Source organism: Chiloscyllium plagiosum, unplaced genomic scaffold (assembly GCF_037043375.1).
Source record: "Chiloscyllium plagiosum isolate Xiang-an unplaced genomic scaffold, Cpla_swu_hap1 HiC_scaffold_42, whole genome shotgun sequence".
In the NCBI taxonomy this organism is placed as follows: Eukaryota; Metazoa; Chordata; class Chondrichthyes; order Orectolobiformes; family Hemiscylliidae; genus Chiloscyllium; species Chiloscyllium plagiosum.
Genome location: NW_028270180.1, coordinates 2324474 through 2349238, shown reverse-complemented (window position 1 = coordinate 2349238; position 24765 = coordinate 2324474). Strand labels below are relative to the sequence as shown.

Genomic DNA, 24765 nt, shown 5'->3' with positions numbered 1-24765 from the left:
CCAGGGAGGGGACTGTCCGGATCCAGGTGGGGACTGTCCAAGTCCAGAGGGCACTGTCCGGATCCAGGGGGCACTGTCCGGATCCAGGGGGCACTGTCCGGATCCAGGGGGCACTGTCCGGACCTGAGAGGGATATCGAGGTTGTTGTGAACAAACTGCTTTCAACCAGAGCGACAGACTGGGAGACCAGGTGGTGAATGAAGGAGAGAGAAGATTCTCGGCCCAGCTTCTCCCAGTCTCATGATGGACCATTCCCCGTTCCCTTCACTCTGTGGTTGTCAGTCTCTGTCACTGGGCCGTCCCATGAATGAGATGGGGGTAACCTCTCTCAGATTTTATTTTACATCTTATTAACTTCAGGTGGGGGCAGGGATTACAGCATTGACACGCACTGAGCTCTGTAAAAAAAAACCCAGAGAATATAAAACCTTCAGAAAGACCTTGCCATTGAAGGGCAGATTTGTGTGGCTTTTGATCCCAGAGCTCCCTGTAGAGAGTTTCCATCTGCAGTTACTCCATGAATGATAGCAACTGATTCAGGGAATGACAAACGCTTGTGTGTGATTTGGTAAACCCTCTCAGTCCCGACATTCTGACTGATTTAAAATGCAGGGGGTAACAGTCCTGGGCATTCACTGTTCAACCCCCTGTTACTCTGACTCAGTGATAGTGAAATGGATTTTACAATGAGTACAGAGGAATCTTCCAGCATAAGCAATAATACCCAGCTCAGAGCAACCATGACACTGTTTAGCTAGTAAAGATGGTGAGCATGATTCTTAAAACTGATTCTTAATCATCAAGGCAAAAGATAAGGTGGGGGTATGGTCAGTATGGACTGGTTGGATCAAAGGCTCTGTTTCTGTGCTGTATGACTGTAAGGTGTGTAAGAATGTATGTGCAGATGTTGGTGCTATGTGGTGCCTGTGTGTAGGGGAGGTTACACTATGCTGGGCTCTCAGTACACAGTCAGACCCACAGGCTGCAGGCACACTGAGCTGCCACATTCTCCAATCAGAGCCCACTATTTTAATTCATTTTTGTGGGATGTGGGTGTCACTGGCTGGACTCAGCATTTATTGCCCCCATCTCTAGTTGCCCCTTGAGAAGGTGGGGGTGAGCTGCCTTCTTAAACCGCTGCAGTCCATGTGCTGTGGGTTGACCCACAATGCCCTGAGGGAGGGAATTCCAAGGGGGCGGTGAGACCGTGAGCCCAGGTAAAGGATGTCAGGCTGCACAAGCCCCAACCCACATTGCTACACATTACACTCTCGATATCCTGTCCCTGCTCTCTTTCTCTCTCTCTCTCTCTCACTCTTTCTCTCTCTCACTCTGTCTCTCTGTGTGTCTCTATCTCTCTCTCTGTCTCTCTCTCTCTGTGTATGTGTGTCCCCCTCTCTGTCTGTCTCTCTCTGTCTGTGTGTGTGTGTCTCTCTCTGTCTGTTTCTCTCTCTGTGTCTTTCTCTCTCTGTGTCTCTGTCTCTGTCTCTCTCTGTGTCTTTCTCTCTCTGTGTCTTTCTCTTTCTCTCTCTCTCTCTCTGTCTCTCTCTCTCTCTCTCCCCCTCTCTCTCTTTCTCTCTCTGTCTGTCTCTGTGTGTCTCTCTCTCTCTGTCTCTCTCTCTGGACAAATTATGAGTGTGATGTTGTAGTCACAGTTTACTCAGAGCCTTGCTCAGAAACAACAAGCTGAGAATAAAACTTATCAAAACCGCTCAGTGTGAGCTTAATATCACCCCTGGCTCTGGGGGTCATGCTCTCTCCTCTGACTCAGCACATTGTGACTTCCAGAGATTCAAACACAAGCACCATTCAGGTGCATGGCTGAGAGAGCAACACTGCTGGAAGGTCAGCACTGAGGGAGCGGGAGTGGGAGTGAGGGAGGGTCAGTTCTGAGGGAGTGGGAGTGAGAGAGGGTCAGCACTGAGGGAGCGGGCAGTGAGAGATGGTCAGCACTGAGGGAGCGGGTGTGAGGGAGGGTCAGCACTGAGGGATGGTCAGCACTGAGGGAGTGGGAGTGGGAGTGAGGGAGGGTCAGTTCTGAGGGAGTGGGAGTGAGAGAGGGTCAGCACTGAGGGAGAGGGCAGTGAGAGATGGTCAGCACTGAGGGAGCGGGTGTGAGGGAGGGTCAGCACTGAGGGATGGTCAGCACTGAGGGAGTGGGAGTGGGAGTGAAGGAGGGTCAGTTCTGAGGGAGTGGGAGTGAGAGAGGGTCAGCACTGAGGGAGCGGGCAGTGAGGGAGGGTCAGCACTGAGGGAGCGGGCAGTGAGGGAGGGTCAGCACTGAGGGAGCGAGTGTAAGGGAGGGTCAGCACTGAGGGATGGTCAGCACTAAGGGAGCGAGAGTGAGGGATGGTCAGCACTGAGGGAGAGTCAGCACTGAGGGAGCGGGAGTGTGAGAGGGTCAGCACTGAGGGAGCGGACAGTGAGGGAGGGTCAGCACTGAGGGAGCGGGCAGTGAGGGAGGGTCAGCACTGAGGGAGGGTCAGCACTGAGGGAGCGGGCAGTGAGAGATGGTCAGCACTGAGGGAGAGTCAGCACTGAGGGAGCGGGAATGCGAGAGGGTCAGCACTGAGGGAGCGGGCAGTGAGGGAGGATCAGCACTGAGGGAGCAGGCAGTGAGGGAGGGTCAGCACTGAGGGAGCGGGCAGTGAGGGAGGGTCAGCACTGAGGGATGGTCAGCACTAAGGGAGCGGGCAGTGAGGGAGGGTCAGCACTGAGGGAGGGTCAGCACTGAGGCAGGATCAGCACTGAGGGTGCGGGCAGTGAGAGATGGTCAGCACTGAGGGAGAGTCAGCACTGAGGGAGCGGGAGTGCGAGAGGGTCAGCACTGAGGGAGCGGGCAGTGAGGGAGGGTCAGCACTGAGGGAGCGGGCAGTGAGGGAGGGTCAGCACTGAGGGAGCGGGAGTGAGGGAGGGTCAGCACTGAGGGAGGGTCAGCACTGAGGGAGCGGGAGTGCGAGAGGGTCAGCACTGAGGGAGCGGGAGTGAGGGAGGGTCAGCACTGAGGGAGCGGGAGTGAGGGAGGGTCAGCACTGAAGGAGCAGTCTCTCTCCCATTGAATGGTGGCATTTACCAGCTCAATGTAACAATATACCAATTGGAAGCCAGTTTGACAATTAGATGACCCCTGACCTGCTGTCAAGCCACTTTTACTTTAATCTAAAATAATGTTCTAACTATTGAAGCATGTTTTTCAAAGATGCTGAAAATAAAATGCTTCCTTTATCTAATGTTTGCCAAGATTATTCAGAGTCTTATTCTTGAGAATAGTCATTAGAGATCTGTGGCTCCAAGTTAATCCAGGAAAATGTGGCAACTCATTTTGGATTTGTGAATGCGGCTGAGTGTTTGTATTCCCAAATGGTCCAGTGCAGAGAGAGAGGGTGGAACAGGAATTGGGGCAGTGGTTTTTGTACAAATGATGGACTCTCCCTGAGCAGTTGGCCCTCTGGCTCAGTGGATAGCACTGCTGCCTCACAGCACCAAGGACCCAGGTTCATTTCCAGCCTCGGGCGACTGTCTGTGTGGAGTTTGTGTGTTCTCCCTGTGTACATGTTAGGTAGATTAGTCATGAGAGCTACAGGGATAGTGTGGGATGCTCTACAGAGGGTCAGTGTGGACTCAATGGGTTGAATGGCCTGCACTGTAGGGATTCTGTGATGCAGAGTGCATCAACACTTGGATGCTGCATAAATTAAACCATATGTTTTGTGTGACTGGATCTGCACCTGTGTACATTTGGGGTCAGTTTTCTGTATGTTTGGGGGATTTTGTTTATTTTCATCTCTTTAGAGGTGTGGGTGTTGTTAGCAATCCCTAATTACCGTCAAACTGAGAGGTACCCCAGCCATTTCAGAGGGCACTTACTTTGGGTGTGGAGTCACCAAAGGGGCTTTTGTGAATCAGACAAGCTCTGAGAAGGATTACTGAAAGGGTAATGCTGTTTCTCTCTCCATAGATGTCGCCAGACCTGCTGAGTTTCTCCAGCTTGGTTTGGGTTTGGGAATTTGCAGTAGATTTTATGATCTAGCTTTTGTATTCCAAAAAATCTCACTTGCTGCATTGTTGAGGTTAGTACCCACGGGCCCAGATACCTGGATTATTATCGTAATAAAAGCGAAACACTGTGGAGTCTGGAAATCTGAAACAAACACACAGAGCTTGCTGGAGAAACTCAGCAGGTCTGGCAGGGTCTGTGGAGAGAAAGCAGAGTTCACATTACAGGTGAGAAGTTTTCTGGCTTCCTGGCCGAATGATATTATCACCAAGTTACCATCTCCCTCGGTGTGTCTTTGGGATTCAGATTGGCGGGTGTTTGACAGCCTGGGGGTCACTCTGTAGCTGGCTTTGTGCTGTCTGTTACGGTGGGGGGGACCGGGGTGGGGGAGATGAGTGAGAGTATGTTCAGTGCGGATGCCTTTGCTAACGTGTTGTGTCTATCTTTGCTGTTTGTAGGGCTTCAGTAGGATGCTGGTTGGGGAGGTGAGTATGTCCAGCAGTGGTGTGGTCTGCTGGCAGTCCGTCCTGCTGCTCATCCTCGGGGCTGCGTTATCGGGCCATACTTCAGGATGTCCGGCTCGCTGTGACTGCTCAGCGCAGGAGAGGTCGGTGGTCTGTCACCGGAAACGCTTCATCACCGTTCCCGAGGGAATTCCCACCGAAACCCGGCTGCTGGACCTCAGCAAGAACCGCATCAAGACCATCAACCAGGACGAGTTTGTGGCGTACCCGCTGCTGGAGGAGCTGGAGCTGAACGAGAACATCATCTCCACGGTGGAACCTGGCGCTTTCAGTAACCTCCCCAACCTGAGGTCCCTGGGCTTGAGGAGTAACCGCCTGAAGCTGATCCCTCTCGGGGTTTTCACTGGCCTCAATAATCTGACCCGGCTGGACATTAGCGAGAACAAGATTGTCATCCTGTTGGACTACATGTTCCAGGACTTGTCCAACCTCAGGTCCCTGGAGGTGGGTGACAATGACCTGGTCTATATCTCCCACCGGGCGTTCAGTGGGCTGCACAGCCTGGAGCAGCTCTCTTTGGAGAAATGTAACCTGACCACCATCCCGACCGAAGCCCTGTCCCACCTGCACAGCCTGGTGGTGCTCAGGCTGCGCTTCCTCAACATCAACGTGATCCCGAACTACTCCTTTAAGCGGCTGTACCGGCTGAAGGTGCTGGAGATCTCGGACTGGGTGTACCTGGACACCATGGCCCCCAACTGCCTGTACGGCTTGAACCTGACCTCGCTGACGGTGACCAGCTGCAATCTGACCGCGGTGCCGTACGTGGCGATCCGGCACCTGGTCTACCTGAGGTTGCTGAACCTGTCCTTTAACCCGATCGGCACCGTGCACGGCCACATGCTGCAGGAGCTGCTGAGGCTGCAGGAGCTGCACTTGGCCGGCTCCCGCCTGCACACCGTCGAACCGTACGCGTTCCGGGGTCTCAGCCAGCTGCGGCTCCTCAATGTGTCCGGGAACGAGCTGGTCACCCTGGAGGAGGCAGCCTTCCACTCGGTGGGTAACCTGGAGACCCTGATCGTGGACAGGAACCCACTGGCGTGTGACTGCCGCTTGCTGTGGATGTTCCGGCGTCGCTGGCGCCTGAACTTTAACCGGCAGCAGCCTGTGTGTGCCAGCCCGGAGATGGTCCACGGCAAGGAGTTCAAGGATTTCCCCGACGTGCTGCTGCCCAGCTACTTCAGCTGCAGGCGGGCACGCATCCGGGACAAGGCGCCGCAGACCGTGCATGTGGATGAGGGCCACACGGTGCACTTCAGCTGCAGCGCGGACGGGGACCCCACCCCGGTCATCCTCTGGGTCTCTCCCAGGAAGCAGCACATCTCCAGGAAGACCAACGGCCGCCTCACCGTCTTCCCGGACGGCACCCTGGAAGTGCGCTATGCCCAGCTCCAGGATAACGGCAGCTACCAGTGCATCGCCATGAACGCGGGGGGTAACGACAGCACCACAGCTACCCTCCATGTCCGAGGCTACTCCCCAGACTGGGGACAGCAGGGCAACAAAACCTTCGCGTTCATCACCAACCAACCCAACGACAGCAACGCCAACAGCAGCCGCACCTCTGTGCCTTTCCCGTTTGATATCAAAACCCTCATCATCGCCACCACCATGGGGTTCATCTCCTTCCTGGGGGTTGTACTCTTCTGTCTCGTCCTTCTGTTTCTCTGGAGCCGGGGCAAAGGCAACACCAAACACAACATTGAGATCGAATACGTGCCTCGGAAATCGGACGCGGGGATCGGAACCACGGACGCCCCTCGCAAATTCAACATGAAAATGATCTAAGGCTCTCCGCTGGCGAGAGATTGCTGCTATCTGTTTGCAGACACACAGTCTGACAGACCCTCCTGAAAGTAACACACTCTCTCCCGAGGGCAATACCCAAACAGCGGGTTGGATGGCAACTGTTTTTGTTTTGAGACTCGTCCCCAAACCCGTTTGAAGGCGAAATTTCATTTTAGTTAGTTGGAATGCACAATCCGGAATTGCATAGATACATCCTTTTATGCCATTTTTTTCTATGTGAAGGTGATACTGAGTGTCCCACTCTGAGGAAGCCAGTGAACACCACCCTCAGCCTGTTCCCAGTCAGCTCCTGACCAGGTGGGGCATTTCCAACAGTACAACTGGATTTTGAATTACAGCCCAATTATGCCAGCCTCATTATTACACCTGGGGACCATGTCTCCACGAGGGACTGTCCCAGGGACCAGGCGCTGCTCTCTCTTCACAGTGCCCACAGAGCCCAGTTGCAAAGCTGAGGGTGTGGGAAACCACCAGATAACCAGGCAGGACAAAAAAAAGAGACAAAGTATTCACCAAACATTTGGGCTCTGTTCATTTGTTCAGACATTTACTGAGAAAGAACAGGAATGGATTTAACAGCCATTGGGTAGAATGTTGAATACCCAGCAAGGAAAACCAGGACACCTTCATCATGAGAGACAGGAACAGAATCCCCCAAGGCAATGGTACCATGACCCAGTCACTTCACTCAAGCAACTGTACCCACCCATTTGTCGCCCACACTCCAGCCTAGTGTACACTCTCCTGCCATCACTCTCTCTGCCCACCCATCCTCACATCCTGACTCATCTCCCTGACATGTTGTCACTGAGTGTACACAGCACATGGCCCCAAATGGAGGCCCCAATCTCATTTTGTAATTCGTGTTAAGTTGGTCCATTAAAGATACGATCTGGTCCCAGTGGGAAAAAAAACCATCAAGATTAATATTACAACAAGTCAGAACTCTGACGTTCCCTGACCTTGATCTATCAATGAATGTGTGTGTCCTGATCTGTGATCAGTCCCCAGTGATCATCGCCACCACCGCTGCCCTGAGTATAGGAGCACCTTCCCTGAACTTACCAAACTGCATGTTTGAACACGCCGAGTGTGGGACATCTGGTCTCCAACACTGAGGAAAGGGCCTGAGGAAATGTTCACTGACTTCACTCGAGCTGTAAATATTTAATTGCAGCATTTTTATCAGAACATTCTGTGCACAAAACCCGGGGCGGGCGGGGAAATAAGGAATTAAAGTGAACCCCAGGTGTATCTGACCAGGAAGTGACTCTGTTGCATTTGTGTAAGAAAAGTATAAATATAATGATATATATATCTGGAATTTTCTTTCCTTCACTGAACTTCCATGATGTTTTTTATATATTAAACAAGAAAAAGCGAAGAATGTTCTGGTGTTTTCTGTAACTTTTATGAATAATCCAGAAAAGTCAGAAACACAGAGGAAACAACTTGCCAAAACAAAAGCAATTTTTCTACAATGACTGGGGACAACAGCATGACTTTTTACTAAAGATCTTTTACTTACTATGTGCAATAGGATTTGCAAGTGACCGTTACATAATAAAGGTGGATTTACTGGTTTCCTATTCATCAGCTCGAACTCCAACGCCTGCTCTATGGTGTTCCAGTGGAAGCAAATCACCAGCATAATGTCCAGTCCTACTTGTCTTTATATGTGTGTGTGTGTGTCTGTGCATATTATACAAGTCTGTGCATATTATACAAGTGTGTGTATGTGTGTGCATATTATACATGTGTGTGTGCATATTATATATATGTGTGTGTGTATGTGCATGCATATTATACGTGTGTTTTAGGTGTGTGTGTATGCATGCATATTATACGTGTGTTTTAGGTGTGTGTGTATATCTGTCCGTGTGTGTGTGGGTGTATATATGAGTGTGTGTACATGTGTGTATATATGTCCACGTGTGTGCATATATGTTCACGTGTGTATGTATATATATCCACATGTGTGTGCAAGTGTGTCCTTGTGTGTGTTTATAATTGTGTATACGTGCATGGGTATGTAAACACGTGTGCATGGATGTGTATATTTTGGTTTGACACAATGCCACACAACAGACTTGTGAACAAGGTCATAGGTCACAGAATAAAAGGGTCAGTAGCAATATGGATACAAAATTGGCTCTGTAATAGGAAACAGAGTGGCGTGGTCAATGGATATTTTACAAGCTGGAGGAAGGTCTTTAATAGGGTTCCTCAGGGTAGGTATTGGGATCTTTAATTTATCTCAGAAAAAGTAATGATCTTGGTGTGCAGGGCCAATTGCAAAGTTTTCAGATGATATAAAACTTGGTAACATTGTAAACTAAGGTGTGGAACTAGAAGGGGGTATACACATGTTTGTGGCCTGGGCAGATAGGTGGCAGGTAACGTTAGTGTGGATAGGTGTGAGGGGAGATAATACACCCGATTGTAAAGGGAGTGCAGGAGCAGAGTGAGCTGAGGTATATGTGAGCCAGCCATTGAAGGTAGCAGGCCAGCTGGAGAGAGCAGTTAATAAAGCGCACAGTGATTATTAACACACAATAACATCGGTGTTTATTAATAGGCACATCAAGCACAAGAACACATCAACCCCCCCTCTCTCAACTGAACGTTAGTATCAATGCTGACAAGGGCCATCCAAACCACTCTCATAGTCCCCAACTCAGAGTCAGAGACCTTCACACTCTGTGCCTACATGTTACTGTGTTATTGTGTGTGTGTTACTCTGTGTTTGTGTGTTATTGAGTGTGTTATTATGTATGTTACTCTGTATCTGTGTGTTACTATGTGTCTGTGAGTTATTGTGTGTTACTGTGTATCTCCATGAATTCTAAACTACACAGGGATAACGAATGAATTTGCGCTCAAAACATCAGAGATGGCTGGTGAGAAAGGAAAGGTAGAGATGAACATTTCATGAAGATCATCCCTGGACCATACGCCTTCATGGGGCAGGCCTTCCTTGGTCAGAAGAATTGCTGAGATCTAGATTGAAATTTTTGAGATTGGGGAAGCAAGGCAGAGTTTGATTGGAAGACCCTCCTGGTTCTTCTAAGCCGGAACCTGTGATTGGAGATGCAGGGAGGACGCGAGAGGAGATCTGTGATTGGAGGAGCGGTGAGGACGAGAGAGAGGGGACCTGTGATTGGAGGAGCAGTCAGGTCAAAAGAGAGGGGACCTGTGATTGGAGGAGCAGTGTGGGCAAGAAAGAGGGGATTTGTGATTGGAGGAGCAGTGAGGACGAGAGAGAGGGGACCTGTGATTGGAGGAGCAGTCAGGGCGAAAGAAAGGGGACCTGTGATTGGAGGAGCAGTGATGTCAGGAACCTTTGTTTTGCTTGCCAAAGTCATCTTGTTGGACCTGGTTTTCAAGTTAACAAACTGTCACTGGGACAAGAATAACCAAACTCAAATCTCTTCCTCTTTTATATCTGTCAAATAAATTATATTGGGAGTTATGAGCTGAAAAATGTGTTGCTGGAAAAGCGCAGCAGGTCAGGCAGCATCCAAGGAGCAGGAGAATCGACCATTTCGGGCATAAGCCCTTCTTCAGGAATTCCTGAAAAAGAAAATGTTATTCTGACCCTTGGCCTGCATGAGATTGTGGATTAATATAGTGTATGTACGGCTATGTGTTTTCATGTTAGTGTGTATTACTGTGTTGGCGTGTATGTATGTTTGTGTCTCAATGTTTTTGTTCCTGTGTGTGTCTGTGTGTTACAGTTTGTTCCATTGGGCGTCTGCATGTGTCCATTTGTCTGCCTTCAATGGATGGGATTGATGAAACAATAATTAAAGAAAGGTTCCATTCTTTGAACACTTGTGAGGTCTCCCGCTGTCAATGGGAGATTTTACTTCCCTCAGGGAGAATGAAGAACAAATTCCCAAATAGCCCAACGTGAGGCATTTCTGACATTTGCAATGTTCTTGATCAGAAATATTGCCCTTGACTTTTCCAAGCTCAGTCTTCATTTTGTGAAACAATGGTCTTCTGTTCACATGTTGTTCTGGATAACCCCAGAGTATGGTAAATTGATCTAGAATACTGGGTGTGCGATTCAATTCCTCAGGCTAACTGGACTCAATTGGTTTGGCCTTATACAGATTCTCAGTCAAACTTGGTCAAACTCACTGTGATAACGTTGATAAACTTTCTGTTGCAGATTGGTACAACCCAGCTCTGTTCGAGACTAATGTGCTCCCGTACTGTGTGATATATTGGTCTCAGTCTGTGCAACAGGAGAAAGCGAGGACTGCAGATGCTGGAGATCAGAATCAAAGAGTGTGGTGCTGGAAAAGCACAGCAGGTCAGGCAGTATCCGAGGAGCAAGAGAATCAATGTTTCAGGCATAAGCTCTTCACACATTCCTGATGAAGGGCTTATGCCCGAAACGTTGACTCTCCTGCTCCTCCTCGGATGCTGCTTGACCTGCTGTGCTTTCCTAGCGCCACACTTAGTCTGTGCAACAACACAGAGTCCCAAAGTGTGGCGCTAGGAAAGCACAGCAGGTCAAGCAGCATCCGAGGAGGAGCAGGAGAGTCAACGTTTCGGGCATAAGCCCTTCATCAGGAATGTGTGAAGAGCTTATGCCTGAAACATTGATTCTCTTGCTCCTCGGATACTGCCTGACCTGCTGTGCTTTTCCAGCACCACACTCTTTGATTCTGATCTCCAGCATCTGCAGTCCTCGCTTTCTCCTGTTGCACAGACTGAGTCCCATTCTTCTGCGCTAATTGTCTGAAGTATTGCCCACCATTTCTACATCACTGATTCATTGTTATGTGTTATTGAGAGATAACAAATTGTACTCGATCTAACTTTCTGTCCCTCCAGATATTGCAAGTGAGCCATTCAGTTCCAGGTTACAGGATGATGTAGCTGCCCAGTCAGTCAATGCACCACAATGGTCATTCTACAGTATCTCAAACCTCTCACATTCTGTTGCAGGTTTAAAGGAAACTGTGAACATTGGGATTCAGTGAGGATTGTGGCCTCAGTCCAAACCAGCTAGGCAGGGAGGAAACTGTCTTTTATGAAGTGTCTCTGTTTTAACATTGTGATGGAGCTGAGTTTGTCACTCTCAAACAGAGGAGGCAGACTCAGGAACACAATGAGTTGGGTCAATCTCAGGCTCCCTCATCTTCCTCCCTAATTTATTACTCATTCGGTGAAACTACCCTACCCAGCTCACTCTCACCCAGCGAGATAGTCACTTGCCGTAGTCCCACCCTGTCATTAGTGAGAGGTGACTGCTGGAGAAGTCATTTCTCCCCATCTCTGTTGAAACTCCGCTGCCCCTTATCCTAAAACTGTAACTTGGCATTCTACATTGCCTCACATGAGGAACCATCCTCTCCATGTCTGTTTAGTCAATCCCTCTTTATCATCTTATTGCCCTCAATTAGATCCCCTCTCGTTCTTCTAAACCCCAGACATTATCAGCCTAAACTGCTCAATCTCCCTTTATAAGGCAAACCCCTCATATCTGGAGTCAATCAACCTCTGAACTGCCTCCAATGAAACTACATGCCTCCTCAAATAAAGAGACCAAAACTGTACACAGTACTCTCAGTGTTTGGGAGTTCCCGTCAATGCTTTGTACAGTCTAGCAACATTTCCCTACTTTTAAACTCTACTCCTTCAGCAATAAATGCCAAAATTCCATTTGTCTTCCTTATCACCTACTGTACCTATTTGCCAGTTTTCTGTGATTCATACACAAGGACACCCAGATCCCTCTGCACTGAAGCACTCCATTTACTATCGAGAACAGAATAAGAGGAATCCAGGAAAAAGCTGCCTGAAGCTTGCTCCAGATTTATATCCCTGACTCTGGGTCACATTCTCTGCTCAATAACAAGTGTGGAGCTCCCAACCCTTTATCCCTGGAATGTCATCTGAACCTGATGGCCCAGGCTAGTACAGACAATGGAATCTCTTGTGAAGCTCCTAATAGAACTGGAAGTAACAGATCACAGTTTCAGCACTTGGGCTGAGTAAAGTACAAGTGATCATTCCACAATTTATGCTTAATTTCAGAAAGATATTGACAGTGAGTCTTGACAGTTCATCACCAAAACCCTCCCACATCACAGAAATCCCTGAAATGAAACAGGTTTGATTTCCAAGGAACAAGGTATAAGCAAACAGCAGAATGGTGTGACATCATCAGTGGTTCCAATGTGCTGCCAAGCCTTCCCTTGTGGGATTCTCTTGTGATCTGCTTGCTAATGCTTCCAGCACACACACACACACACGGAGTGAAATGGTTTGTTCAGTCTGTCGACACTGACACCTACAGAGGGTTCTTGGACAGAGGTCAAAATAAGCATCAACACAAAATGCACCTCAATAATCAATTATTACCACAATAAACTGCAGTAACTGACTGATTACTACCAATAATGAATAAGTGTCACTAAATGATCGCCATCACTAACCAATTACCATCAATAACTATTTACTGTCACTAACCGATTACAGTCACTAACCAATAATCATCAGTAACCAGTTACTGTCACTAATTACTGTCACTAACAGAACACTCCCAGGACAGGGACAGCACAGGGTTAGATACAGAGTAAAACTCCCTCTACACTGTCCCCATCAACACCCCCAGGACAGGGACAGCACGGGGTTAGATACAGAGTAAAGCTCCCTCTACACTGTCCCCCATCAAACGCTCCCAGGCCAGGAATAGAATGGGGTCACACTGTCAGATCTTTACTCTTGATAATAATGGGCTGTTATCTGGACAAAGGAGGCTGAAATTTGTGGATCTTTTTAATTTTCTCTCTGCAGACTGTCAGAGTGGTGCCCTCACACTGATGGGCAATGTGAACTGGCATCCACTGACAGTCAATAAGTCACAGGCTGCAGCCATAGGGGAAAGGCATAATCAATAAACCATTTGTTTCCTTCTAAAAGTTTACAGCCTCAGGTTTATTGTAGGAGATATTTACAGGAACATCAGCACTTTTGAGGGAGTGAGTGACGGCTGTAGTACATAAACATACACTCGGCCAAGATAAACCATTGATATGAATCAATGTGCCAGCCTCATCAGTTCATATTTCCCCGATAAAGAGACACTGGCCGTTACAATCAGGCTGACTCCTGGCTTCTGTTTCCAGAAGCTAGCCAAGGTCAGTGCAGACAGAAAGAATTCTCCCTCAATGCTGGATATCCCTGTAAGTTCAGCAGTTACTGTACAGTGTAGAGGAAGCTTTACTCTATATCTAACCCTGTGCTGTCCCTGTCCTGGGAGTGTTTGATGGGGGACAGTGTAGACAATAGACAATAGGTGCAGGAGTAGGCCATTCAACCCTTCGAGCCTGCACCACCGTTCAATATGATCATGGCTGATCATCCTTAATCAGTATCCTGCTCCTGCCTTATCTCCATAACCCTTGATTCCACTATCTTTGACAGCTCTATCCAACTCTTTCTTAAGTCAATCCTGAGACTGTGCCTCCACTGCCCTCTGGGACAGAGCATTCCACACAGCCACCAGTCTCTGGGTGAAGAAGTTTCTCCTCATCTCTGTCCTAAATGGCCTACCCCGTATTTTTAAGCTGTGTCTTCTGGTTCGGCACTCACCCGTCAGTGGAAACATGTTTCCTGCCTCCAGAGTGTCCAATCCTTTCATAATCTTATATGTCTCAATCAGATCCCCTCTCAGTCTTCTAAACTCAAGAGTATACAAGCCCAGTCGCTCCAGTCTTTCAGTGTAAGGTAGTCCCGCCATTCCAGGAATTGACCTCGTGAACCTATGCTGCTCTCCCTCAATAGCCAGAATGTCTTTCCTCAAATTTGGAGACCAGAACTGCACACAGTACTCCAGGTGTGGTCTCACCAGGGCCCTGTACAGCTGCAGAAGTGCCTCTTTGCTTCTATACTCCATAACAAGAGGAATTAAGGCCAGCATGCTATTAGCCTTCTTCACTACCTGCTGTACCTGCATGCTTACCTTCATTGACTAGTGTACAAGAACACCCAGATCTCTCTGTACTGCCCCTTTACATAAATTGATTCCATTGAGGTAGTAATCTGCCTTCCTGTTCTTGCCACCAAAGTGGATAACCATACATTTATCCACATTAAACTGCATCTGCCATGCATCTGCCCACTCACCTAACTTGTCCAGGTCACCCTGTAATCTCCTAACATCCTCATCACTTTTCACCCTGCCACCCAGCTTTGTATCATCAGCAAATTTGCTAATGTTATTGCTGATACCATCTTCTATATCATTAACATATATTGTAAAAAGCTGCGGTCCCAGCACGGATCCCTGCGGTACCCCACTGGTCACTGCCTGCCATTCCGAAATGGAGCCATTTATCACTACCCTTTGTTTCCTATCAGCCAGGAGCTTTACTCTAGATATAGAGGGAGCTTTATATGTAGAGAGAGCTTTACTCTATATCTAACCCTGTGCTGTCCCTGTCCTGGGAGTGTTTGATGGGGGACAGTGTAGAGAGAGCTTTACTCTATATCTAACCCTGTGCTGTCCCTGTCCTGGGAGTGTTTGATGGGGGACAATGTAGAGGGAACTTTACTCTATACCTAACCCTGTGCTGTCCCTGGCCTGTTGTTGTGTTGTGTTGACTGAGATTGTTACAACGGTTGGATTTTATTTCCCTGAGGATTATTGCTGATCTGGATGAGCCCCAGAAATAAATCAAAAGTTTGCATTCCCAAGCATCAAATGGAGACAGATCTAATGTTCGTTACAGCCGTGAGGCTCCATGCCACATCCCGGAGGAATTCCAGTTTTAATTAAACAGAGAAATAGCAAGAGGAAATTTTCCACCATTTGTTTTTCCAGAATTCACTGAAGGAAATGGGTTGATTTCCATTCTAATGTTTTGGGCTTCTGTAATGAACCACTGGATAGCAAACTATAAATCAAACCCCATTGTTCTCAGAATTGTACCAAATATTAAAGATCTATTTAAAAGGAATACACCATTCCCCAATTTCCTTGACTTTCAGACCAATGTTAATAGAAATGTTGGTAGATGGTTTCCAGATGAAATAACAAAAATAGTTATAAATATTTAACAATTATAATTAGATTATAAGCTAAATGGAAACAACTGGTATGTAACAGCACTAACTAAAGCTGTAATCCCCTCAGAAACTCTCCCTTACACACAAACAGACCATCAGTCAGGGAAATAGATTAATGGCAGAGGCTGAGAAAACTGTTAATGTTCTTCGCTTCCCAGTTCTGATGTTGAGATGATCATTCTTCAACCTTTCTTGAAGCTTCTGCTGGTTTATAAGTACGGAGCAACTGATTCAGTTGGAAAATGTCTCTGATTTATCAATTCACAAGCTACAGCTCACAACAGATGGACACTCTTTAAGATAGACCCTTCTATTATTTTCTTATTCTTAAAACTATTTAAAATGGAGCTGGATCATGGTGACAGTGGAAAAGCTTTTCATTGTATTTTCCTGCTTTTCTCACTGTAAAAGTACATATAGCAATAAAATCATTAATTCATTCATTTAATTCCTGCAGTGGAAGTAACTGGTTTTCTTCAAGTTTAAACTGGATATTTTTACTGCAGAGAACAGGAAGCTACTACTGGGGAGAACAAGAACACATCTCTCTGTCTCTCTCTGTCTCTCAAAAATAAAAAAGACACAATGTTTACACATCCCTACCTTTAATAATTAAAAGTTTACAGCAGATTTTTGTACCATCCCAAACTCTCTCTGTTTATAGATTTTATAGGGCATTGGCCACCAGCATTTTGAATTGGAATCCCTTCAATCCTCCAGTATCGTAAGAGACCATTTGGCCCATTATTTCCATAGTGGCCCTCAAAGTGCTATCCAGTCTCACTGCCCTGCTCTATCCATAGGGGAATAAATCAGATTCACCCTCTTGGCAGTGAACATGCACAAGGTTTATTGAAGGTAAGACATGGAAGGAGGTCAGGAGGTGGTGGGGAATGGGTGAGGAGGGGGTGGGGAGCACCTCTCAAACTCACAGACATCAACTCCAAGTCCTTATGCACATGCTCAGTATATTTAACCCTCTACTTCACGTAAGCATTTATCTTCTTCCTTTTCACTTGTTTTTCCCAGTCCCTTTGTGAATGTTCCCGGTGAATGTGCTCCTTTCCGATCTCAGCAACTCACTGATTCAAATAAATTCTCATGTGCCTCTCTTTTTCAGATAATTATCTTAAACTGGCGTCCATGATGTTCCTGACCCACCAGCCTGTAGAAACGGTTTCTCCTTCTTTACTTCATCAAAGTTTATACAATCCTATAACACTCTTATAACATCCCCTGTCAGTCTGATCACTCTCTCCAGAACATGCTATCCATACAGCTGGCACAGGGTTCCAAGCACACACTGTCCGTGTTAGCACCACTGTCAATGTCCTTGATCCCGTAGTGGAAAATCTTCAGTCGTTGGTGTCTCTCTAATCTCAGACCCAGTCTCTGCTGAACTGCCCTGCAATATAAGGGACAGAAATCCTTTAAAACAGCTGTTTATTCCACAATTCTCTTCGTCACTTGTTGGGATTAGCCATGGTTTTGAAACTGAGGATGATGATTTTAGGGAAAGGGACACCGGCGAGAGGTTCCATGGGATGGATATGAATCCACACACACACTCCACTTGTCCAAGCGACTTCCTGATACACGGACAGCATTAAGGTGCAATCGGCAATGATGTTCCATAAGACAGAGGAGCAGAATTAGGATATTCGGCCCATCAGTTCTGCTCCTCCTTCAGCCTGGCTGATATGTTCCTCAGCACCATTCTCCTGCCTTCTCTCCATATGCACAGATTATCCCCCAGATTTTGAATCTTGTTCAGAGAACTTAGTCAATCAAGCAGATTTGATGATACAATGGAATTGCTCCCAAACAGCATTAATTACCAGAATATACCACTGCCCCAGCCCATTCCCAACAATACCCCATTCCCCCCCTCATTCCCAACAATACCTCACTGCCCCACCACATTCCCAACAATACCCCACTGCCCCAGCCCATTCCCAACAATACCCCACTCCACCTCATTCCCAACAATGCCCCTCTCCCCAGCCCATTCCCAACAATACCTCACTGCCCCACCTCATTCCCAACGATACACCACTCCCCCAGCCCATTCCCAACAATACCCCACTCCACCTCATTCCAAACAATGCCCCTCTCCCCAGCCCATTCCCAACAATACCCCACTGCACCACCTCATTCCCAACGATACACCACTCCCCCAGCCCATTCCCAACAATACCCCACTCCCCAAACCCATTCCCAACAATACCCCACTCTCCCAGCCCATTCCCAACAATACCCCACTCTCCCAGCCCATTCCCAACAATACAGCACTCCACCAGCCCATTCCCAACAATACCGCACTCCCCCAGCCCATTCCCAACAATACCGCACTCCCCCAGCCCATTCCCAACAATACCGCACTCCCCCAGCCCATTCCCAACAATACCGCACTCCCCCAGCCCATTCCCAACAATACCGCACTCCCCCACCTCATTCCCAACAATACCGCACTCCCCCAGCCCATTCCCAACAATACAGCACTCCCCCAGCCCATTCCCAACAATACAGCACTCCCCCAGCCCATTCCCAACAATACCACACTGCCCCAGCCCATTCCCAACAATACAGCACTCCACCAGCCCATTCCCAACAATACCGCACTCCCCCAGCCCATTCCCAACAATACCGCACTCCCCCAGCCCATTCCCAACAATACCGCACTCCCCCAGCCCATTCCCAACAATACCGCACTCCCCCAGCCCATTCCCAACAATACCACACTGCCCCAGCCCATTCCCAACAATACAGCACTCCCCCACCTCATTCCCAACAATACCGCACTCCCCCAGCACATTCCCAAAAATACCCCAATCCTCCACCTCATTCCCAACAATACAGCACTCCCCCAGCCCATTCCCAACAATACCCCACTCCCCCAGCCCATTCCCAACAATACTGCACTCCCCCAGCCCATTCCCAACAATACCCCAATCCCCCAGCCCATTCCCAACAATACAGCACTCCCCCAGCCCATTCCCAACAATACAGCACTCCCCCAGCCCATTCCCAACAATACAGCACTCCCTCAGCCCATTCCCAACAATACACCAATCCCCCACCTCATTCCCAACAAGACAGCACTCCCCCAGCCCATTCCCAACAATACCGCACTCCCCCAGCCCATTCCCAACAATACTGCACTCCCCCAGCCCATTCCCAACAATACCCCAATCCCCCAGCCCATTCCCAACAATACAGCACTCCCCCAGCCCATTCCCAACAATACAGCACTCCCTCAGCCCATTCCCAACAATACCCCAATCCCCCACCTCATTCCCAACAAGACAGCACTCCCCCAGCCCATTCCCAACAATACCACACTGCCCCAGCCCATTCCCAATACAGCACTCCCCCACCTCATTCCCAACAACACCGCACTCCCCCAGCCCATTCCCAACAACACCGCACTCCCCCAGCCCATTCCCAACAATACCCCACTCTCCCAGCCCATTCCCAACAATACACCACTGCCCCAGCACATTCCCAACAATACACCACTGCCCCAGCACATTCCCAACAATACCCCATTCCCCCCCTCATTCCCAACAATACCTCACTGCCCCACCACATTCCCAATACCCCACTGCCCCAGCCCATTCCCTACAATACCCCACTCCACCTCATTCCCAACAATGCCCCTCTCCCCAGCCCATTCCCAACAATACCTCACTGCCCCACCTCATTCCCAACGATACACCACTCCCCCAGCCCATTCCCAACAATACCCCACTCCACCTCATTCCCAACAATGCCCCTCTCCCCAGCCAATTCCCAACAATACCCCACTGCACCACCTCATTCCCAACGATACACCACACCCCCAGCCCATTCCCAACAATACGCCACTGCCCCACCTCATTCCCAACAATACCCCACTCCCCAAACCCATTCCCAACAATACCCCACTCTCCCAGCCCATTCCCAACAATACCCCACTCTCCCAGCCCATTCCCAACAATACCCCACTCTCCCAGCCCATTCCCAACAATACCCCACTGTGCCAGCCCATTCCCAACAATACAGCACTCCCCCAGCCCATTCCCAACAATACAGCACTCCCCCAGACCATTCCCAACAATACCCCACTCCCCCAGCCCATTCCCAACAATACCCCACTCTCCCAGCCCATTCCCAACAATACCCCACTGTGCCAGCCCATTCCCAACAATACCGCACTCCGCCAGCCCATTCCCAACAATACCGCACTCCCCCAGCCCATTCCCAACAATACCCCACTCCCTCAGCCCATTCCCAACAATACCCCACTCCCTCAGCCCATTCCCAACAATACCCCACTCCCTCAGCCCATTCCCAACAATACCCCAATCCCCCACCTCATTCCCAACAATACCGCACTCCCCCAGCCCATTCCCAACAATAGAGCACTCCCCCAGCCCATTCCCAACAATACACCACTCCCCCAGCCCATTCCCAACAATACCCCAATCCCCCACCTCATTCCCAACAAGACAGCACTCCCCCAGCCCATTCACAACAATACCACACTGCCTCAGCCCATTCCCAACAATACAGCACTCCCCCACCTCATTCCCAACAATACCGCACTCCCCCAGCCCATTCCCAACAACACCGCACTCCCCCACCTCATTCCCAACAATACCGCACTCCCCCAGCCCATTCCCAACAATACAGCACTCCCTCAGCCCATTCCCAACAATACAGCACTCCCCCAGCCCATTCCCAACAATACAGCACTCCCCCAGCCCATTCACAACAATACAGCACTCCCTCAGCCCATTCCCAACAATACCCCAATCCCCCACCTCATTCCCAACAATACCCCAATCCCCCACCTCATTCCCAACAATACAGCACTCCCCCACCTCATTCCCAACAATACCCCACTCTCCCAGCCCATTCCCAACAATATCCCACTGCCCCAGCCCATTCCCAACAAGCGCGCACTCCCCCACCTCATTCCCAACAATACCCCACTCTCCCAGCCCATTCCCAACAATACCCCACTGTGCCAGCCCATTCCCAACAATACCCCACTGTGCCAGCCCATTCCCAACAATACAGCACTCCCCCACCTCATTCCCAACAATACAGCACTCCCCCAGTCCATTCCCAACAATACCCCACTCCCCCAGCCCATTCCCAACAATACCCCACTCCCCCAGCCCATTCCCAACAATCCCCCACTGTGCCAGCCCATTCCCAACAATACAGCACTCCCCCACCTCATTCCCAACAACGCCCCACTCCCCCAGCCCATTCCCAACAACGCCCCACTCCCCCAGCCCATTCCCAACAACGCCCCACTCCCCCAGCCCATTCCCAGCAATGCCCCACTGCCCCACCTCATTCCCAACAATACAGCACTCCCCCAGCCCATTCCCAACAATACGCCACTGCCCCAGCCCATTCCCAACAATACGCCACTGCCCCAGCCCATCCCAACAATACAGAACTCCCCCAGCCCATCCCAACCATACAGAACTCCCCCAGCCCATCCCAACCATACAGAACTCCCCCAGCCCATTCCCAACAATACCCCACTGCCCCAGCACATTCCCAACAATACCCCACTGTCCCAGCCCATTCCCAACAATATCCCACTGCCCCACCTCATTCCCAACAATACACCACTGCCCCAGCCCATTCCCAACAAGCGCGCACTCCCTCAGCCCATTCCCAACAATGCCCCATCCACCAGCCCATTCCCAACAATGCCCCATCCACCAGCCCATTCCCAACAATACCCCACTATGCCAGCCCATTCCCAACAATACCCCACTGCGCCAGCCCACTCCCAACAATACTCCACTGCGCCAGCCCACTCCCAATGCCCCATCCTCAGCCCATTCCCAACAAACGCGTACTCCCCCAGCCCATTCCCAACAATACCCCACTCCCCCAGCCCATTCCCAACAATACCACACTGCCCCAGCCCATTCCCAACACTGCCCCAGCCCATTCCCAACAATACAGCACTCCCCAACCTCATTCCCAACAATAACGCACTCCCCCAGCCCATTCCCAAAAATACCCCAATCCTCCACCTCATTCCCAACAATACCCCAATCCCCCAGACCATTCCCAACAACGTCCCACTCCCCCAGCACATTCCCAACAACGTCCCACTCCCCCAGCCCATTCCCAACAATACTGCACTCCTCCAGCCCATTCCCAACAATATCGCACTCCCCCAGCCCATTCCCAACAATACTGCACTCCCCCAGCCCATTCCCAACAACGTCCCACTCCCCCAGCCCATTCCCAACAACGTCCCACTCCCCCAGCCCATTCCCAACAATGTCCCACTCCCCCAGCCCATTCCCAACAATGTCCCACTCCCCCAGCCCATTCCCAACAATGTCCCACTCCCCCAGCCCATTCCCAACAATACTGCACTCCCCCAGCCCATTCCCAACAATACTGCACTCCCCCAGCCCATTCCCAACAATATCGCACTCCCCCAGCCCATTCCCAACAATACTGCACTCCTCCAGCCCATTCCCAACAATATCGCACTCCCCCAGCCCATTCCCAACAATACTGCACTCCCCCAGCCCATTCCCAACAACGTCCCACTCCCCCAGCCCATTCCCAACAACGTCCCACTCCCCCAGCCCATTCCCAACAACGTCCCACTCCCCCAGCCCATTCCCAACAATGTCCCACTCCCCCAGCCCATTCCCAACAACGTCCCACTCCCCCAGCCCATTCCCAACAATACTGCACTCCCCCAGCCCATTCCCAACAATATCGCACTCCCCCAGCCCATTCCCAACAATACAGCACTCCCCCAGCCCATTCCCAACAATACCCCACTCCCTCAGCCCATTCCCAACAACGCCACACTCCCCCAGCCCATTCCCAACAATACAGCACTCCCCCAGCCCATTCCCAACAACGTCCCACTCCCCCAGCCCATTCCCAACAATACTGCACTCCCCCAGCCCATTCCCAACAACGTCCCACTCCCCCAGCCTATTCCCAACAATACTGCACTCCCCCAGCCCATTCCCAACAACGTCCCACTCCCCCAGCCCATTCCCAACAATACTGCACTCCCCCAGCCCATTCCCAACAACGTCCCACTCCCCCAGCCCATTCCCAACAATACTGCACTCCCCCAGCCCATTCCCAACAACGTCCCACTCCCCCAGCCCATTCCCAACAACGTCCCACTCCCCCAGCCCATTCCCAACAATACTGCACTCCCCCAGCCCATTCCCAACAATATCGCACTCCCCCAGCCCATTCCCAACAATATCGCACTCCCCCAGCCCATTCCCAACAATACTGCACTCCTCCAGCCCATTCCCAACAATATCGCACTCCCCCAGCCCATTCCCAACAATACTGCACTCCCCCAGCCCATTCCCAACAACGTCCCACTCCCCCAGCCCATTCCCAACAACGTCCCACTCCCCCAGCCCATTCCCAACAACGTCCCACTCCCCCAGCCCATTCCCAACAATGTCCCACTCCCCCAGCCCATTCCCAACAATGTCCCACTCCCCCAGCCCATTCCCAACAACGTCCCACTCCCCCAGCCCATTCCCAACAATACTGCACTCCCCCAGCCCATTCCCAACAATATCGCACTCCCCCAGCCCATTCCCAACAATACAGCACTCCCCCAGCCCATTCCCAACAATACCCCACTCCCTCAGCCCATTCCCAACAACGCCACACTCCCCCAGCCCATTCCCAACAATACAGCACTCCCCCAGCCCATTCCCAACAACGTCCCACTCCCCCAGCCCATTCCCAACAATACTGCACTCCCCCAGCCCATTCCCAACAATGTCCCACTCCCCCAGCCCATTCCCAACAATACTGCACTCCCCCAGCCCATTCCCAACAACGTCCCACTCCCCCAGCCCATTCCCAACAACGTCCCACTCCCCCAGCCCATTCCCAACAATACTGCACTCCCCCAGCCCATTCCCAACAATACAGCACTCCCCCAGCCCATTCCCAACAATACAGCACTCCCCCAGCCCATTCCCAACAATACACCACTCCCCCAGCCCATTCCCAACAATACACCACTCCCCCAGCGCATTCCCAACAATACACCACTCCCCCAGCGCATTCCCAACAATACACCACTCCCTCAGCCCATTCCCAACAACGACACACTCCCCCAGCCCATTCCCAATACAGCACTCCCCCAGCCCATTCCCAACAATACCCCACTCCCTCAGCCCATTCCCAACAATACCCCAATCCCCCACCACATTCCCAACAATACAGCACTCCCCCAGCCCATTCCCAATACAGCACTCCCCCAGCCCATTCCCAACAATACACCACTCCCCCAGCCCATTCCCAACAATACACCACTCCCTCAGCCCATTCCCAACAACGACACACTCCCCCAGCCCATTCCCAATACAGCACTCCCCCAGCCCATTCCCAACAATACCCCACTCCCTCAGCCCATTCCCAACAATACCCCAATCCCCCACCACATTCCCAACAATACAGCACTCCCCCAGCCCATTCCCAATACAGCACTCCCCCAGCCCATTCCCAACAATACACCACTCCCCCAGCCCATTCCCAACAATACACCACTCCCCCAGCCCATTCCCAACAATACACCACTCCCCCAGCCCATTCCCAACAATACACCACTCCCCCAGCCCATTCCCAACAATACAGCACTCCCCCAGCCCATTCCCAACAATACAGCACTCCCTCAGCCCATTCCCAACAATGCCCCAATCCCCCACCTCATTCCCAACAATACAGCACTCCCCCACCTCATTCCCAACAATACAGCACTCCCCCAGCCCATTCCCAACAATACCGCACTCCCCCAGCCCATTCCCAATACAGCACTCCCCCAGCCCATTCCCAACAATACAGCACTCCCCCAGCCCATTCCCAACAATACAGCACTCCCCCAGCCCATTCCCAACAATACAGCACTCCCTCAGCCCATTCCCAACAATACCCCAATCCCCCACCTCATTCCCAACAATACAGCACTCCCCCACCTCATTCCCAACAATGCAGCACTCCCCCAGCCCATTCCCAACAATACCGCACTCCCCCAGCCCATTCCCAATACAGCACTCCCCCAGCCCATTCCCAACAATACACCACTCCCCCAGCCCATTCCCAACAATACACCACTCCCCCAGCCCATTCCCAACAATACAGCACTCCCTCAGCCCATTCCCAACAATACCCCAATCCCCCACCTCATTCCCAACAATACCCGCACTCCCCCAACCCATTCCCAATACCGCACTCCCCCAGCCCATTCCCAACAATACACCACTCCCCCAGCCCATTCCCAACAATACAGCACTCCCCCACCTCATTCCCAACAATACC

General features: G+C 50.5%; 1 protein-coding gene across 12 annotated transcripts in view; it reads left to right on the top strand.

Annotated features, from left to right (window-relative positions):
• Positions 1-7717, top strand: part of LOC122542659 (leucine-rich repeat and immunoglobulin-like domain-containing nogo receptor-interacting protein 1) — a 645371-nt gene extending 637654 nt beyond the window's left edge. For all 12 annotated transcript variants that reach the window (XM_087981933.1, XM_087981929.1, XM_087981931.1 and 9 more), the window contains one exon: positions 4456-7717. In XM_087981933.1, coding sequence (XP_087838059.1) covers positions 4468-6309 — 1842 coding nt within the window. In that variant the 5' untranslated portion in view covers positions 4456-4467 and the 3' untranslated portion in view covers positions 6310-7717. The remainder of the gene's footprint in view (positions 1-4455) is intronic.
• Positions 7718-24765: the final 17048 nt, after the last annotated feature.